Source organism: Jaculus jaculus, chromosome 11 (assembly GCF_020740685.1).
Source record: "Jaculus jaculus isolate mJacJac1 chromosome 11, mJacJac1.mat.Y.cur, whole genome shotgun sequence".
In the NCBI taxonomy this organism is placed as follows: domain Eukaryota; kingdom Metazoa; phylum Chordata; class Mammalia; order Rodentia; family Dipodidae; genus Jaculus; species Jaculus jaculus.
Window position 1 is genome coordinate 112927872 of NC_059112.1, and position 19170 is coordinate 112947041.

The window sequence follows — 19170 nt, forward strand, 5'->3', positions numbered from 1 at the left end:
TAGTTTGCAGTGGCTGGAGACCCTGGTGCACCCTCTTTCTTTCATAACTAAATAAATTTTAAGAAAAAAAATCCTTTTTTTTGTTTTGTTTTTTTGAGGTAGGGATAAAAGCTTGCAAAATCCACATCATAAGATACTTCTTTTCCTCTCATACGATACAGTCAGACCACCAAAGAGCAAAGTAGATGGTAATTCTGAGAGTGCCGAATAATCAAATGATACCGTTATCAATAATAGGTGAGAAAAATTCAAGATGGAGCCGGGCGTGATGGCGAGAGAACCCTAATCGAATAAACTTAAAAAAAAAAGTAACATAGAACAAGACTATTTTTGTCTTTGCAAACACAAAGTCTCGCTGTGCTGCAGATCTGCTGCTTTGAATACAGTTCTGCTCCTGAGGAGCGGACAACAGAAGATGGAGCTTCCCTCAATCCCACGCACCAGCCGGAACTGGTCTCGCAAACGTGCTGCGTCTGCGCACATTGCCGCCCGCGCCTGCGCAGAGCCCCGGCTGACTGGTCCACGCGTACGCTCTTCCCGGTGGGCTCGCCTAAGTCTCGCGATATCTGCGGGTGGCAACTAGTCTTGGTGACCGTCTCTCTGAGGGCGCGGGACGTTAGCTAGGCGCTCGTCAGGCCCTCGCGGGATGGGGGACAACACCAGCCCCATCAGCGTGATTCTTGTGAGCTCCGGCAGCAGGGGCAATAAGCTACTCTTCAGGTATCCCTTCCAGAGAAGCCAGGAGCACCCGGCGGCCCAGACAAGTAAGTGGCGCCCAGGGGCCGCCCATCCTCGCGTCGCGCGTGGCTGTCCTTGCCGACCGTGCGAGGACACCTGCTCAGTGCGGAGAAGAAAAAAGGAAACAGACACATCAGTCATAATTCATGCCCCAAACAGCTGCGGCAAACGTTTCGTTAGACTTAGCCTTTTAAATCAGTTTAAAAATGTGTAAGGCAAAGTGGTGCACATCTCTAATCCCAGCCCTTGGGATGCTGAGGCAGGAGGATTGCCACGAGTTCAAGGCCGGCCTGGGCAACAGAGTGAGTGTCTCAAAAAAAATCAAAAAGACAAAACCAAAAATATTTATCCATTTATTGAATTCTTCATTTTGGAAAAAATGTCAATTACTGAAACGTCCAAAGTTGTCTTTATTTTTATTTTTATTTTTGAGGTAGGGTTTCACTCTAACCCAGGCTGACCTGGAATTAACTATGTAGACTCAGGGTGGACTCGAACTCATGGCTATCCTCCTACTTCTGTCTGCCTCCCGAGTGCTAGGATTAAAGAAGGCGTGCGCCACCACGCCCGGCTTTTTCAAAGTTGTCTATAAACTCTGCTCCTCTCCCTTGTGGGAATAATCACTCAGTGTTTTGGTAATCATCCCTCCTGTGCACTCCACATGTATATCTGCAGAAAAATAAAATACTATGTGGGTGAATTTTCCCCCCATAGGGACATATCGACATAGAGGGCTTTTTTATATTGAACCACCTGCCTTGGAGCCCCTTCCATTTAGTATACATCCTCTTAAGTGCAGTACACTGAACATAACCTTCTGTGGATGAACATTTTAAAAACTTGATTATACCCTAGAAGGGGTTTAGGTTACAAAAACAAAGTTGATACTTTGATGGCATGGTCCTCTTCCCCTACTTTCCCTTATATGAACAACTACTGTTACCATTTTCCAGTGCATCCTTCCAGAACGTTCTGTGTAAACATAAGCACACATCATTTAAGCACAACTGAAAGCACACTATTCTTCCTCTTGTTTTCATTATACTTTATATCTACATCTTGGCTTTAGAATCAACATGGAGAGTTTTTTTTTTTTTTTTGAGGTAGTATCTTGCTGTAGCCCAGGCAAACCTGGAATCCACTAACTGTGTGGTCCCAGAATTCTGGGATTAAAGGCATGTGCCACCATGCCCTGCCATGGAATTTTTAATGGCAGCCACCGTGAATTCTGTCATGAGATGAGCATAGTACAGTTTGTTTAGTTCTCTGTTGATGGTATTTAAATTGTTTCAATTTTGCTGATATAAACTGCAAAAGTCCCTTTTTAAAAATATTTATTTGAGGGGGGGGGGCCCAGATAGAAAGAATGGACATGCCAGGGTCTCTAGCCACTGTGAATGAACTCCAGATGCATGCGCCACCCTGTGCATCTGGCTTAAGTGGATAGTGGGAAATCAAACCTGGGTCCTTTGCTTTTGCAGTTAAGCACCTTAACTGCTAAGCCATCTCTCCAGTCCCCAAATTCCCTTTTGTATAATTATTTTGTAGAGTATATGTAAGAACAAATTTCAGAAGTCTTGTAGTTGGGTTTAAGGGATAGGAACATATATTTTTGTTGTTATGTTGTTTTTGTTTATCAAGGTAGGGTCTTATTCTATCTCAGGCTGACCTGGAATTCACTATGTAGTCTCAGGGTGGCCTTGAACTCACAGCGATCCTCCTACCTCTGCCTCCCGAGTGCTGAGATTAAAGGCGTGCACCACCATGCCTGGTAATAGGAACATATTTAAATAGCTTAACTTTTCAGTGTATTAATCAGGTAACGAAAAGTTGTATCTTATTTTATTGTGCATTTGTGTTATTAAGAATAAGCATTTTTTTTTCTGTTTTCAGAGCTATTTGAATTTCCTTTTCAGTGAATGACCTATTTATAACCTGTACCTGACTTTTTTCTTGGACAGTTGAGATTTTTCTTTATAGACTTAAAGAACTTTTTTTTTTTTTTTTTTTTTGAGATAGGGCTATACTGAAACTTCTATGTAGCTCAGGATAACTTTGATTTTCTGATCTTCCTGCTTCAGCCTCCTGAATGCTGGAATTACATTATAATTATGTGGTGCTAGAGATGGAACTCAGGGCTTGGTACATTCTAGACAAGTACTCTACACACTGAGCCACGTCCCCAGCCTAGAAGGAACTCTGTATATTTAAGATAAGTTAAGATTTCCTGGGCTGGAGAGATGGCTTAGTGGTTAAAGCTCTTGCCTGTGAAGCTTAAGGTCACAGGTTTGATTCCCCAGTATTCATATAAGCCAGATGCACAAGGTGGTGCATACAGCTAGAGTTCCTTTGCTGTGGCTAGAGGCCCTGGTGCACCCATTCATTCTCTATTTCTTTTCTTTTCTTTTCTTTTCTTTTCTTTTCTTTTCTTTTCTTTTCTTTTCTTTTCTTTTCTTTTCTTTTCTTTTCTTTTCTTTTCTTTTCCCTCCCCTCCCCTCCCCTCCCCTCCCCTCCCCTCCCCTCCCCTCCCCTCCCCTCCCCTCCCCTCCCCTCCCCTCCCCTCCCCTCCCCTCCCCTCCCCTCCCCTCCCCTCCCCTCCCCTCCCCTCCCCTCCCCTCCCCTCCCCTCCCCTCCCCTCCCTTCTCTTCTTTTCTTTTTTTTTGGTTTTTCGAGGTAAGGTCTCACTCTGGTTCAGGCTGTCCTGGAATTAACTCTGTAGTCTCAGGGTGGCCTCGAACTCATGGCGATCCTCCTACCTCTGCCTCCTGAGTGCTGGGATTAAAGGCATGCGCCACCACGCCTGGCTTTCTTTTCTTTATATATATATAATTTATTTATTTGAGAGAGAAAAAGAGGCAGAGAGAGAAAGGGCTCATCAGGGCCTCTAGCCACTGCAAACAAACTCCAAATGCATGTGCCCCCTTGTGCATCTGGCTTACGTGGGTCCTGGAGAATCGAACCTGGATCCTTTGGCTTTGCAGGCAAACACCTTAACCACTAAGCTGTCTCTCTAGCTCTCTCTTTCTATTTTTTTTTAAAAATATTTTATTTATTTATTTGACAGAGAAAGAGGGAGAGAGAGAATGGGGGCACCACAGGGTCTCCAGCCACTGCAAAGAAACTCCAGACGTGTGCACCCCCTTGTGCATCTAGCTAACGTGGGTCCTGGGGGATCGAACCTGGGTCCTTTGACTTTGCAGGCAAATGCCTTAACCACTAAGTCATCCCTTCAGCCCTCTCTCTATTTCTCAAATAAACAAATAAAAATTTTTGCTGGGCATGGTGGCGCACGCCTTTAATCCCAGCACTCGGGAGGCAGGCAGAGGTAGGAGGATCACCAAGAGTTCGAAGCCACCCTGAGACTCCATAGCGAATTCCAGGTCAACCTGAGCCAGAGTGAGACCCTACCTCGAAAAACCAAAAAAAAAAAAAAAAATTTTTAAATGTTTTCTCAGAAAGCTGCAAATATGTACCCAGTTTGCTTCTGTGTAGGGTTTTCTTTTCTTCTTTTTCTTTTTCTTTTTTTTTTTTTTTTTTTTTGAGGTAGGGTTTCACTGTAATCCAGGCTGACCTGGAATTCACTATGTAGTGTCAAGGTGTCCTTGAACTTTCGGCAATCCTCCTACATCTGCCTCCCAAAGTGCTGGGATTAAAAGCGTGTGCTGTCACACCCATCTCTTCTGTGTAGTTTTTGCTAGGGTTTTTATTTATTTTGCATGTATCTATGTATATGGTGTGTATATGTATGCATGTTCCTATATATATATAGGTATGCATATGTATGAATACCAGAGGTTGACATTGGGTACCTCAATTGCTCTCCATCTTTTTTTTTTAATTTTTGTTTATTATTTATTTATTTGAGAGTGACAGAGAAAGAGGGAGAGAGACAGAGAGAGAGAGAGAGAGAGAGAGAGAGAGAGAGAATGAGAATGGGTGTTCCAGGGCTTCCAGCCACTGCAAACGAACCCTAGATGCATGCACCCTCTTGTGCATCTGGTTAATGTGTGTCCTGGGGAATCGAACCTTGAACCTGGGTCCTTAGGCTTCACAGGCAAGCGCTTAACCGCTAAGCCATCTCTCCAGCCCTCTCTATCTTTTTTTTTTTTAAGGTAGGGTCTCACTCTAGCCCAGGCTGACCTGGAATTCACTATGGAGTCTCAGGGTGGCTTTGAACTCATGGCCATCCTCCTACCTCTGCCTCCCAAGTACTGGGACTAAAGGCATGCACCACCACGCCCAGCTTCAACTTATTATTATTATTTTTGTTTTCTCAGAGTAGAACTAGGGTCTCACTCTAGCCTAAGATGACCTGGAATTCACTAAGCAGTCTCAGGATGGCCTTGAACTCTGGTAATCCTCCTACCCCAGCCTCCCAAGTGCTGGGATGGAAGACATGCACCACCAAGCCCGGCTCCATTTTAATTTTAAAACTATTTTATTAAGGGGCTGGAAAGATGGCTTAGCAATTAAGGCATTTGCCTGCAAAGCCAAATCATCCCGGTTCAATTCTCCTGGACCCACATAAGCCAGATGCACAAGGGGGTGCGTGTATCTGGGGTTCGTTTGCAGTGGCTAGAGGCTCTGGCACTCCCATTCTCTTTCTCCCTCTCTCTCTCTCTCTGCACCTCTTTCTCTCTCCCAAATAAATAAATAAAATATATTTAAAAATATTTATTTATTTGAGAGAGAGGGAGATTCTTAGGCAGATAGGTAGAAAATTGGTTTACCAGGGCTTCTAGACACTGTAAACAAACTTCAGATGCTTGTGCCATCCTGTGTGTCTGGCTTATGTGGGTATGGGGAATTAAAACTGGGTCCTTAGGCTTTGTAGGCAAGCACCTTAACCACTAACCCATCTCTCTAGCCCTCCATCTTATTTTTAAAAATTTAATCCATTATTTGCATTTGTGTGTATGTGTGTGTGTGTTTATATGAGCATGCCAAGGCCTCTTGCTACTGCATATGGATGGCCTATGTAAGGTGGCTTGGAAATTGAACCATAGCCAACAGTCTTTGCAAGCAAGCTCATTGAGCCATCTTCACAGGTCTTTTCCACATTATTATTATTATTATTGTTGTTGTTAAATATTTTTATTTGGAAGTAGAAATGGAGGGGGGTAAGGAGGGAGGGAGAGAGGGAAAGAAACCGAATGGGCATGCCAGTGCTTCTTGCCACTGTAAACAAACTCCAGACACATGTCTTTCTTAGAGCATCTGGCTTTACATGGGTACTAGGAAATTGAACTAGGCGGTCATGCTTTGCAAGGAAGCGCCTTTAACCACTGAGCAATCTCTCCAGTAGTTATTACTTTAAAAATTTAAAAAGAAAAACATTATTTGTAAGTAGGGAGAGGTAGAGAGAGGAGAGACAGAGAGAATGGCCATGCCAGGGCCACCAGCGGCTGCAAATGAACTCCAGATACATGTGCCACTTTGTGCATCTGGGTATACATGGGAATCAAACATGCGTCATTAGGCTTTGTAGGCAAGCCTTAACCATTGAGCAATCTCTCCAGAACATATTATTATTTTGGTTTTTTGAGGTAGAATCTCATTCTAGCTCAGGCTGACCTGGAATTCACTATGTAGTCTCAGGGTGGCCTTGAATTCATGGTATCTTCCTACCTCTGCCTCCCAAGTGCTGGAATTAAAGGCATGACACCATACCCAGTTTCTAGACCTTTATTATTATTAATAATAATATTTTATTTTACTTATTTATTTAAGAGAGGGAAAGAGGGGGAGAGAAAGATGGAGGGAGGGAGGGAGAGAGGGAGAATATGGGTGTGCCAGGGCTTCCAGCCACTGCAAATGAACTCCAGATGCATGTGCTACTTTGTATATCTGGCTTACTTGGGTCCTGGAGAATTGAACCAAGGTCCTTTGGCTTTGCAGGCAAGTGCCTTTACCTCTAAACCATCTCTCCAACCCTAGACCTTTATTATTTTAACTTATTTATTTGAGAGAGAGAGAGAGAGAGTGTGTGTGTGTGTGTGTGTGTGTGTGTGTGTGTGTATGCACCAGGGCCTCCTGCCATTGCAAATGAACTCCAGAGGCAGAAAGAGAGAGAGAGAAAATATGGGTAAGGCAGGGCCTTTAGCCAGTACAAATGAACTCCAGATGCATGTGCCACCTTGTACATCTGGTGTACTTGGGTATTGGGAATTGAACCTGGGTCCTTAGACTCCGTAGGCAAGTGTCTTAACCACTAAGCCATTTCTCCAACCCTCACCTTATTTTTTGAGACAGAGACTCTCACTGAACCTAGAGCTCACCAACTGGGCTAGACTAGCTCGAAAACAAGCCTCAGCGATCCTTCTGCCTCCACCTCTCCAGCACTGGGATTACAGACACATGCTGGTGTAGTTGGTTTTTATATCGGTGCTGGGGATCTAAGCTCAGGTCCTCATGCATGTTACCTATTGAACCATCACAATCTTCCCCAACGTCCAGAGTTTGATAGAGTCAGGCTTTCAGTCTGGTTTCTTAGGTTTTTGTTGGTGGTGGTGGTTGTCTAGGTTTTTGTTGGTGGTGGTGGTTGTCGTGGTTTTGTTGTTGTTATTTATTTATTAGTATTATTTTTGGTTTTTCTCACTCTAGCCCAGGTGACCTGGAATTCACTATGTAGTCTCAGGGTGACCTCAAACTCAAAAAGTGTTCCTCCTACTTCTGCCTCCCAAGTGCTGGGATTAAAGGTGTGTGCCACCACACCCAGCTTTTTTTTTTTTTTAATACTTTCTTTGTTTCTTTGAGAGAGAGAAGGGTGGAGGAGAGAGAGAGAATGGGCGGTCTAGGACTTGCAGCCACTGCAGACGAACTCCAGATGCATGCGCCCATTATGTGGGTCCTGGAGAGTTGAACTGAGATCCTTTGGCTTTGTAGGCAAACGCCTTAACCGCTAAGCCATCTCTTCAGCTCTTTATTTTTATTTTTGAGATATAGTATCATGTAGTCTAGGCTGGCTTCAAACTCACTGTGGAGTCAAGGACTACTCCATATCTTCACTTCAACTCAATATCCTCCTGCCTCAGCCTCCACAGTGTTGAGATTACAGACATGTGCCACCACACCTGCTTATGTCTTGGTAGGGATCAAGCTCAAGACTTCATGCAAGCAGATGTCAGCTGAGCTATGTCTCCAGCTTTATTTTCTTAGTTTTGATATTGATAAAGCCTTTTATCTAAGAAGACGATTTTTTAAGTTAAAATAATTTTTATAAGAGAGAGAGGGAGAACTGGCATGCACTGTAATCAAACTCCTAATGTATGTGCCATCTTGTGTGCATGTGCAACCTTGTGCATTTGCATCAGCTTGTATGTCTGGCTTACATGGGATCTGGAGAGTCGAACATGGGTCCTTAGGCTTTTGCAGGAAAATACCTTAATTACTAAGCCATCTGTCCGGCCCAATGATTTTTTTGGGGGGGGGCCGGGGGGGGTTGAGGTAGGGTATCACTCTAGCCCAGGCTGTCCTGGAATTCACTATGTAGTCTCAGGCTCATGCCCAGCTTAAGGCTTTTGTCTTGAAAATGGGCCATCATATTTTTATTTTCTACATTGACTGCTTTGTCTAGCCAAATTGGTAAATGTTGGGTTTAGTGACAGACTTTGTCTCAAAAAATAAAGTAAGCCAGGCATGATGGTGCAAGCCTTTAATCTCATCACTGAGGAGGCAGGGTAGGTTGGTCACTGTGAATTTTGAGGCCAGCCTGGCCAGGCCAGGGTGAGTTCCCAGTCAGCCTGGGTTAGAGTGAGACCCCATTTTATTAAAAAAAAAAAAAAAAAAAGCAGAGATTGAAGAAGACAGCTCATAAATTGACCTCTGGTCAATGTGCCATATGCATATAAACATACACACATGTACACTACACACATACAAATGCAAAAATGTATTTATCTTGATATAAGGAGGGGGCTCCTAATTGCTGATGTGTTCTGGGCACTTGCTGAGCTGTGTGTACATGGAACCTTTTGAAAGGGGAGTTATAATAGACCAGAATGTGGCCACATGGGACCTTACAGCCAGAAAGTAATAGGCTCAAGAGCCAACATAATTTTATTTCCTATATGGCTGCATCATTATTTCTCTTTCTTACTTTCTTTTTTTTTTTTTTTTTAGGTAGGGCCTCACTGTAGTCCAGGCTGACCTGGAATTCACTATGTATTCTTAGGCTGGCCTTGAACTCACAGGAGTCCTCAGGAACCTCTGCCTCCTGAGTGCTGTGATTAAGGGTATGCACCACCACGTCTGGTGCCTGCCTTTTCTTCTGTATAATTCTGGCAATTTTTTTTTTCTAGCTCAGGCTGACCTAGAATTCACTATGCAGTCTCAGGGTGGCCTCACAGCCACCTCATAGTGAACCTCCTACCTCTGCCTCCCAAGTGCTGGAATTAAAGGCATGATTCACCACGCCCGGCTAATCCTGGCAAATTTTTTTATTATTATTTATTTATGTATATACTTATTTTTCTTATTTAATTTTTTCTCAATTTTTATTAACATTTTCCATGATTATAAAAAATATCCCATGGTAATACCCTCCTTCCGCCCACTTTCCCCTTTGAAATTCCATTCTCCATCATATCCCCTCCCCATCTCAGTTAGTCTATCTTTTATTTTGATGTCATGATCTTTTCCTCCTCTTATGATGGTCTTGAGTAGGTAGTGTCAAGCACTATGAGGTCATGGATATCAAGGCCATTTTATGTCTGGAGGGAGGACGTTGTAAGGAGTCCTACCCTTCCTTTGGCTCTTACATTCTTTCCTCCACCTCTTCCGCATTAGACCCTGAGCCTTGGAAGGTATGATTGAGATGTTACTCAGTACTCCAGTCACTTCTTTCCAGCACTGTGATACCTTCTGAGTCGTCCCAAGGTCACTGCCATCTGAAAAGAGAAGATTCTCTACCCAAAGTGAGAGTAGCATTAATATAAGGGTATAAATATTAAGAGAAGTGATTACTGGGCAGTTTGATAAGCATAATATATACATTTATCTAGACATCAGCAGATGTTACACCCCTAGGGCTCATGACTACCCCTATTTTAAGTTTTCAGTATCAGGGATGTATTCCCTCCCATGGAGCGGGCCTCCAGTCCAATTGGAGGGCAGTTGGTTTCCACCTTTACAGACGTGCTATTATTGCATCCATTGGCTCATTTGGCCTGGCTGGCCAATTAATCCTGGCCAATTTTGATTATTATTTTTTATTTGTTTATTTGAGAAAATGGAGAGAAAAAATGGGCACATTAGTCCCTCCAGCCACTGCAAACAAAACTCAGATGTATGTGTCTCGTTGTGCATCCTGCTTTACATGGATACTGGGGAATTGGACTTGGGTTCATAGGCTTTGCAGGCAAGTGCCTTACCTGCTGAGCAATCCCTGTAGCCATAGTGTATTTGTTTTGTTTATTTATTTGAGAGTGAGAGAGATGCAAAGAAATAGACAGGTAGAGAGAAAGAGAAAATGGGTGCACCAGGGCCTCCAAACACTGCAAATGAACTCCAGATGTGTGTACCCCTTGTGCATCTGGCTTATGTGGGTCCTGGGGAGTTGAACCTGGGTCCTTTGGCTTTGCAGGCAAGCGCTTAAACTGCTAAGCCATCACTCCAGCCTCCACCCCCATGGTGTTTTTGTGTGTGTGTTTGTTTTGAGGTAGGGTCTCACTCCAGCCCAGGTTGATCTGGAACTCACACTGTAGCCACATGGTGTTCTTGAATTCATGGGGATCCTTTTATCTCAGCCTTGTGAATTTTGGGACTAAAGACATGCTTCAACATACCTGGCCTCTGTTGTTCTGTTTTTGGAGGTAGGTTTTTTTTTTGTTTTTTGGGTTTTTTTTTGGCATAGTTTTTGTAGCCAGAACATTTATTTTGTGATCAGTAGAAATGTTATGATAGGGCTAGAGAGATGGCTTAGTGATTAAGGTGCTTGTCCATAAAACCTAATGACCCAAGTTCTGTTCCCCAGTATCCAGGTAAAGCCAGATGCACAGTGGCACATACATTTGGGGTTCATTTGCAATAGCTGGTGCACCAGTTCCCTCTCTCTGTCTGCCACCTGTGGTGTTGCATGCTTTTAATACTAGCACTCAAGAAGCTGAGATAGAGGTATCCCTGTGAGTTCTAGGCCTGCTTGAGACTAATTCCAGGTCATCCTGAGCTACAGCAAGACTTTTTTTTTTTCTTTTGGTTTTTCGAGGTAGGGTCCCACTCTAGCCCAGGCTGACCTGGAATTCACTAGATAGTCTCAGGATGGCTTTGAACTCACGGTAATCCTTCTACCTCTGCCTTCCAAGTGCTGGGATTGAAGACATGTGCCACCACACCCAGCTGCAAGACTCTATCTTGAAAAACAAAACAAAACAAAACAAAACAAAAAAAAAAAAAAAGAAAGAAAGAAAAATTTTCTCATGATAGGGCTGTAGAGATTGCTCAGTGGTTAAGGTGCTTGCCTGCAAAACCTGAGGATCTGGTTTCGATTCCCTAGTACCCACAGAAAGCCAGATGGACAGAGTGACACATGCATCTGGAGTTTGTTTGCAGTGGCTAGAGGCCCTGGCATGCCCATTCTCTGTCTGTCTTCTCCTTATCTTTCTCTGCTTGGAAATAAATTATATATATATATATATATATATATATATATATATATATATATATATTTATTTATTTATTTTAATTTTTATTAGCATTTTCCATGATTATAAAAAAAATCCCAGACGGAATTACAATGGGATATTTTTTTATAATCATGGAAAATGCTAATAAAAAAAAATCCCATGGTAATTCCCTCCCTCCCCCCAAAATATATTTTTTAAATTCTGATGATAAGCTCTGATTGTAGTGGTATATGCCTTTAATCCCAGCACTTGGGAGGCAGAGGTAGGAGGATTGCCATGAGTTCAAGGCCACCCTGAGACTACACAGTGAATGCCAGGTCAGCGTGGGCTAGAGTGAGACCCTGCCTCAAAAAAAAAAAAAGAAAATCTCATGATAAGCTGGATGCTGGGTTTATCCCTTCACAGAATACATACCTGATTCTGCAATAGACAATAATAAAATAGTTTATTTATTTATTTGAGAAAGAGAGACAAACAGGCAGATAGAGAATGGGGAGCACATTAGGTCCTCCAGCCACTGCAAACAAACTCCAGATGCCTGTGCCACCGCCTTGTGCAACTGTCTTATATGGATACTAGGGAATCGAAACTAGGTCCTTAGGCTTTGCAGGCAAGTGCCTTAACTGGCAAGCCATCTCTCCAATACAATAGACTTTTTTTTTCTTTTTTTCAAGGTAGGGTTTTACTCTAGCTCAGGCTGACCTGGAATTCACTATGTAGTCTCAGGGTGGCCTCAAGCTCATGGCAATCCTCCTACCTCTGCCTCTCAAATGCTTGAATTAAAGGTATGTGCCACCACACCAACCCTGCAATAGACAATTTTAAAATTATTTATTTGCATATGTGTAGGTGTGATGGGTTTCTTATTCCTGCAAACAAATGCCAGATTTATGTGGGTGTTTGGGGAATTGAACCCAGGTTGGCAGGCTTTTCAATACTTGTATTAGTGTGAGACTTATTTTACTCAGCATAGTGTTTTCAAGATACATGGATGTTTATTCTTCTTTATGGATAATACTCCATTATACGGATAAATTCTATTTTGAAAGCCATGGACTTTAATGACTCCACACTCTATGTGGAGAAATCCTTCTTTCTTAGCCATCTTCTCTTTGTCCTTCACTCAGATAAACCACGTAGCAGATATGCTGTCAACAACACAGGTGACCATGCTGATGACCAGGACGGTGACTCCAGGTAAGGGCTCTCCAGTCACTCTGGGGCAAGGAGAGGTTCCTATTCTACTCTGAGGCCTGGTCCGAGCCCGACTCTCCTGTTGACCCAGATAAACGCCTTCTGAGAAATCTGATACTTTTTCTCCATTTAGTGGGTGCTTTCAGATAGTGCAGAGCAGGGATAGCTGTGCTATAACATCCTGTGAGAGGAGCTTAGTTTCCCTTTGCTGTTCTCTTACCTAATTCTTTGAGCGCATTTCAGAAGTCAGATTTAGGCACTCATATGCAGTACAGTCAGGCCAGGTCCCTTCTGAGGTGGCTGTGGTGACAGCTGCTGGGAGCTGAGACTGATTCTTGACTCTTGATGTTCCTTTAGGCTCAGATGAAAGGCAAGTCCTGCTTCTTCCTGTGTTTGCTCCCTCTGCTCATCTGGGAGCCACTATCAAGGGTAGAAACTTATAAATGATCCTTCTCATATAAGCACTGTGCTAAAAGTGAAAAACTAGGATCCTATCTTTGTTTTTGTAATAATGCTAACAGAGTACACACAGGAAGAAGAGTAACTGCACCAGATTCCAAAGATTTGGGTTGAGCTCTTTCTTAATGTCCAGTGTCTTTTGTCTTAAGATTGGCACAATATTATAAGAAAAGAAGAAAGGAAGGAAAGAGGGAAGGAGGGAGGGACAGAAGGAAGGAAAACTAAACTTATAAACTTCTGCCTCCTTATGCTTATATTTTATTTATTTATTTAACAAATATTTAATTATTTATTTGAGAGGAGAAAGAGATTGGCAGATATAAAGAGAATGAACACATCAGGGCTTCTAGCCACGGCAAACAGACTCCAGGGTTGGAGATCTGGCTTAGCGGTTATGGTGCTTGCCTGCAAAGCCTAAGGACCCAGGTTTGATTCTCCAGGTCCCACGTAAGCCAGATGCACATGGTGGTGCATGTGTCTGGAGTCGTTTGCAGTGGCTAGAGGCCCTGACACACCCGTTCTCTCTCACTCTTTCTAATAAATAAGTAAATAAATAAAAATAAAAAAAATAAAAACTCCATCCAGGTGTGGTGCTGCACACCTTTAATTCTAGTACTCAGGAGGCAGAGGTAGGAGGATTGCCATGAGTTCAAGGCCACCCTGAGACTTCATAGTAAATTATAGGTCAGCCTGTGCTAGAGTGAGACCCTACCTTGAAAAAACAAAACAAAACTCCAGACACATGTACCACCCTGTGCATCTGGCTTAAGTGGGTACTGGGGAATTGAACATGGATCCTTTGGCTTTGCTGGCAAGCGCCTTAACTGCTAAGCCATCTCTCTAGCCCCTAATGTTTATTTTAAAGGTTAATAAAGGCTGGGTGTGGTGGTGCATGCCTTTAATCTCAGCACTTGGGAGGCCTGTGTGGGAGGATCACTGTGAGTTTGAGGACACCCTAAGACTATAGAGTGAACTGGATAGCTGGGACTAGAGTGAGAACCAAAAAACAAAAAAGGCCAGACGTGGTGGCACACGCCTTTAATCCCAGCTCTTGAGAGGCAAATGTAGGAGGATCGCTGTGAGTTCAAAGCTACCCTAAGACTACATAGTGAATTCCAGGTCAGCATGGTCTACAGTGAGACCCTACCTTGAAGAAAAAAAAAAAAAAAGGCTGGAGACATGGCTTAGCAATTAAGGCATTTGCCTGCAAAGCCTGCGGACCCAGGTTCAGTTTCCCAGTACCCATATAAAACCAAATGCATAAGATGATGCATGCATCTGGAGTTCATTTGTAGTGGCTGGAGACCCTTATGTGCCCATTATCTCTTTCTCTAATAAATAATTTAAAAAAGATTTTTTAAAAAAGGGGCTGGAGCGATGTCTTAGCGGTTAAGTGCTTGCCTGTGAAGCCTAAAGACCTCAGTGTGAAGCTTGATTCCCCAGGACCCATGTAAGCCAGATGCACAAGGGGACACATGCATCTGGAGTTTGTTTGCAGTGGCTGGAGACCCTGGCATGCCCATTCTCTCTCTCTCTCTCTCTCTCTCTGCCTCTTTCTCGCTCTGTCTGTCGCTCTCAAATAAATAACTAAAAATAACCAACAAAAAATAAATTTTAAAAAGGGCTGGAGGGATGGCTTAGCAGTTAAGGCACTTGGCCTGTAAAGCCTGAGGATCCAGGTTTGATTCTCCAGGTCCCACGTAAGCCAGATGCACAAGGTGGCACATGCATCTGGAGTCTGTTTGCAGTGGTTAGAGGCCCTGGTGTGCCCATTTTCACACACACACACTCTTGTCCTCTCTCTGTGTCTAATAAATAAACAAAGATTATTAATAAAAAGTATTTAAAAAAAAACTCAAGGGCTGGAGAGATGGCTTAGCGGTTAAGCGCTTGCTTGTGAAGCCTAAGGACCCCGGTTTGAGGCTTGGTTCCCCAGGTCCCACGTTAGCCAGATGCACAAGGGGGCACACGCGTCTGGAGTTCGTTTGCAGAGGCTGGAAGCCCTGGCGTGCCCATTCTCTCTCTCCCTCTATCTGTCTTTCTCTCTGTGTCTGTCGCTCTCAAATAAATAAATAAATAAAAATTAAAAAAAAAAAAAAAGAAATCAGATCATTAAAAAAAAAAAAAAACTCAAAAAAACCGGGGGTGGTGGTGCATGTCTTTAATTCCAGCACTTGGGAGGCAGAGGTAGGAGGATTGCTGTGAGTTCAAGGCCAGTCTGAGACTGCATAGTTAATTCCAGGTCAGCCTAGGCTAGAGTGAGACCCTATCTTGAAAAACAAAACAAAACAAAAGGTAAATAAATAATAACATAGGTATAGATGAAGAGGATTTTACATAACCTGCCCTGGGTTTACCAAAATGTAAACAGTTTCTGTGTGAGGTAAAAGACTGAGTTTCTACTGTCCCAGGAAAAAGTAGCTTAGCCCTCCACAGTGGCTCTTTGCTATCAATGAGTCAGTGCTGTGGCTCTGACAAGGAACCACAGCCACGAGAGTAATTTGGAATTCAAAAATTATGGTGTTTTTGTTTTTATCTTATTTATTTATTTATTTGAGGGGTGGTGGGGAGAGAATGTGCATGCCACGGCCTCTAGCCACTGCAAACAGACTCCAGATATATGTGCCATCTTGTGACTCTCTGGCTTTATGTGGGTACTGGGGAATTGAATTTAGGTCCTTAGGCTTCTCGGGCTGATGTAGAGAATTATTGGCTATCCCCAGGGATGATCTGATACTGAGGTCTATGATTATCTTGTCCTCTAGATGGTGACTGGAAACAAACTTGTCTGTCACAAGCAGATAGAATGGTTTTGCCCCAGCTGGTTGTGTGGTTGTGCATACCTATAATTCTAGCACTTGGCAGGTAGAGGCAAGAGGACTAGGACTTCAAGACCAACTTTAGCTATATGTTGAGTTTGAGGCCAGCCTGGGCTACATGAGACCTTGTCCAAAAACAAAAATGAAAAACCAACCAAGAAAACATTTTTTCCCCTGCACACTGGAAAGATGTGTCTTTTCCTCCACATTTCTACAGATTGGGATGTAGCAGGGCTACCCACCCTCCCATTGGCCTATCTCCATGATTCATTGGACTTGAGGCTCTGAATCTCTAAACAGTCTGTGAAGCAGGATTTCCTAGGGAGGCAGACAGTATCTAACAGTTGATTTTTACCATAAGGATGCCTTCTAGGGAATTATTTCAGTATTTGACATAGCAAGAAGGGAAAACCATAAGATGGGAATTCCCCTCTCTAGAATCTTAGAATCTAAGAATTGCTTTGTTAGGTATTTTTTTTTCAAAATCTCATTTATTCATTTATTTGAGAAAGAGAGAAAGAGGCAAACAGAGATGTGGGAAGAATATGGGCACACTACGACTTTTTGTCAGTGCAAATAAACTCCAGGTCCATGTGCCACCTTGTGCATCTGGCTTATGTGGGTCCTGGAGAATCAAACCTGGGTCCTATGATTTTGCAGGCAAGTAAGTGCCTTAACCACTTAATAATCTTTCTAGCCCCCATTTTTTTTTTTTTTTTTTTCCTGAGTAAGAGTTTCACTCTAGTCCAGGCTGAACCTGGAGTTCACTATGTAGTCTGAGGGTAGCCTGAACTCATGGTGATCCTCTTACCTCTGCCTCCCAAGTGCTGGGATTAAAAGTGTGCACCACCATGCTCAGTTCTAGGCTAGCCTTGTACTCACAGTAATCCTTCTATCTCAGCCTCTTGAGTGCTGGGATTAAAGGCATGCAGTACCACACATGACTTCATTTGTTAATTTTAACATGTTGTGATATCTGTTAATTGCCCACTCCAAGATACAGGCTAATTCCCTTAGGGCCCCAGTTCTCTGCCAGGCCATTGCTCTGCCCCCACTCTATCCTAGAGGATCTTCCCGAGGCTGTGCACTGCTTTAGGAAGCCCATTCTCTGTGTCTTCCTTAATTGTTAACTTTTTTTTTTTTGAGGTAGGGTCTCACTATAGCACAGACTGGCCTTGAATTTACAGTGATCTTCCTACCTTTGCCTCCTGAGTGCTGGGATTAAAGGCATGTGACACCATGCCCGGCTTTCTTTGATTGCTGTTCTCAAAAGTGCTTTCTGGAACCTGAAGAATATAGGGCTGGAGAGATGGCTTAGTGGTTAAGCGCTTGCCTGTGAAGCCTAAGGACCCCGGTTTGAGGCTCGATTCCCCAGGACCCATGTAAGCCAGATGCACAAGGTGATGCATGCATCAGGAGTTTGTTTGCAGTGGCTGGAGGCCCTGGGGTGCCCATTCTCTCTCTCTCTTTATATATATATCTGTTTCTTTCTCTCTCTGTCTCTCTCAAATAAATAAATAAAAAGAAAATAAAATTTAAAAAAAAGAATATTATTTGTCAGTTTTCCATGTGAATGTTTTACCTCTGAGTGATGATAGTCTGCCTTGTAGAAATAAGTACCAGAGCTATGCTGTTTAGGATTATAGGTGCTAACCGATAGGGCTATTTAAATAAAAATTTGCTGAAATTACACAAATTAAAAATCCAGCCAGGCATAGTGGCATGTGCCTTTAATCCCAGCACTAAGGAGGCTGAGATAGGAGGATTGCCAGGAGTTTGAGGACAGCCTGAGACTACAGAGTAAATTCCAGATTAGCCTGGGCTAGAGTGAAACCTTACCTCAAAAAAAATTAAAATAAAATAAAAAAATAAAAGCTGGATGTAGTGGTACATGCCTTTAATCCCAGTACTTGGGAGACAGTGGTTAGGAGGATTGCTGTGAGTTTGAGGCCAGTCTGAGACTTGGGAATTCCAGGTCAGCCTGGGCTAGAGTGAGATCCTACCTTGAAAAACCAAAAATAAAAATAAAAAATAAAAAAATAAAGGAAGAAAGAACTGGAACTGATGAGATTTGTGACACCAATTTCAGGCTTTTGCCTCTGGGCATTTTATTTGGTCCTGTGCATATGGTTTTATGACAACAGATGAAAAACCTATTCCTTGGAAGGCTAAGTACTTGTGCTTGGGGGTCCAGCTAATCCTTTTGTTACTAGGGTCTAGCGTAGGTCCTTCAGTGTGCTTTGATTCTGAACAGTGGCTTTTATCCCTCTCAGCCTGTATTTATCTGTGAGAATTTGAGCAGTAGACCATGGTAAGTGGTCGTGAGGTATGTCTGTCTTCTTTCCCATCTGGTAAGTTGCTTGATTGAGCTAATATATTTTTTTGAGCTAATATTTAATAGTGGTACTTCTGCCAGACTTTAATACTGTTTTTGTAAAACAACCTTGTAATTTTTCATGGTTTTTAAGAAAAAAAATGTTTTGTTTGGTCTTGATGGTCTTGTTCCCATTTCAGCAAGCCATGTCCTCCAACCGATGAGCAATTGGTTGCAGGGTAAGCCCAAGACCCTTCCCCACTTTTTCTGTCTTGATTTCGGCTGCCTTCTCTTCTTATAATTGTGCTTAATTCCTATTTTCCCTCAATGTTGAAAAATGACTAACGAGGCACACAGGCCTTAGCTTGGACCCTGTCCCTCACAAGAGTGCAGACCTCCACAGCTCCTGCCTTTTTGCCACCCAGAGTTATTAAGCTACTTCACATTACCAGAGAGTCCAAGGTATGGTTGGCTTACTCCAGAGAGACCAGGTGTGCCAAGAAAACCTCCTCCAAGAATGAACCTTTAGTCCTGTGATGTTGGTGGGCCAGTAGGAGTGATGGGATTCCTCATCTTTATCCTCTTGTTGCACTAAAGGACCTATAATTGTTCCTTGCCTTCTGTTTTTAGAGTTGGTATGTATGTGTCTGTCAATATTTAACTGCATCTGGGTGTTAAGCTTAAGCTTAGATAATACTGAATATGCCCAGTAGCGGCAAAAAAAAAAAAAGTTTCCATTAAGTTGAGGTGGTGCTTATTCAGGTGAGACTGTCCTGTTACCCTGACTGTGCATCCACCGGAGTCTTTGTATGTGCACACAGCATATGAACTTCCATCAAGGAGGAAGATCAAGTGTAGAATCAGTTTCCTTTCTAGGCTTTCTCCCTTTCCCTGTTTTGGTTAAGCTAGCAAACAAGCCCTCCAGAGTGAAGTTCTGGCCTATTTTTCAACTGTGCTGGTGCATTTGTACTTCTTCCTAATAATGTGCTTTTCTTGAAATTCCAAGTTAGTACATAAATCTTTA

General features: G+C 43.0%; 1 protein-coding gene and 1 non-coding gene across 7 annotated transcripts in view; both read left to right on the forward strand.

The window, feature by feature from the left end:
* The first annotated feature begins 548 nt into the window (after nucleotides 1-548).
* Nucleotides 549-19170, forward strand: part of Nprl3 (NPR3 like, GATOR1 complex subunit) — a 68014-nt gene continuing 49392 nt past the window's right edge. For 2 of the 6 annotated variants that reach the window (XM_012947439.2, XM_045130363.1), the window contains exons 1-3: nucleotides 550-764; nucleotides 12488-12557; nucleotides 18347-18385. In XM_012947439.2, the coding sequence (XP_012802893.1) occupies nucleotides 647-764; nucleotides 12488-12557; nucleotides 18347-18385 (227 nt within the window). In that variant the 5' untranslated portion in view covers nucleotides 550-646. Of the gene's footprint in view, nucleotides 765-12487; nucleotides 12558-18346; nucleotides 18386-19170 lie in introns of all 6 variants that reach the window. The other 4 variants (XM_045130365.1, XM_004652106.2, XM_045130366.1 and 1 more) reach the window with 4 other exon arrangements.
* On the forward strand, nucleotides 13002-13177 carry LOC123453483. The gene has a single exon (XR_006632861.1). It is a non-coding gene; the product is annotated as a small nucleolar RNA SNORA81 (small nucleolar RNA).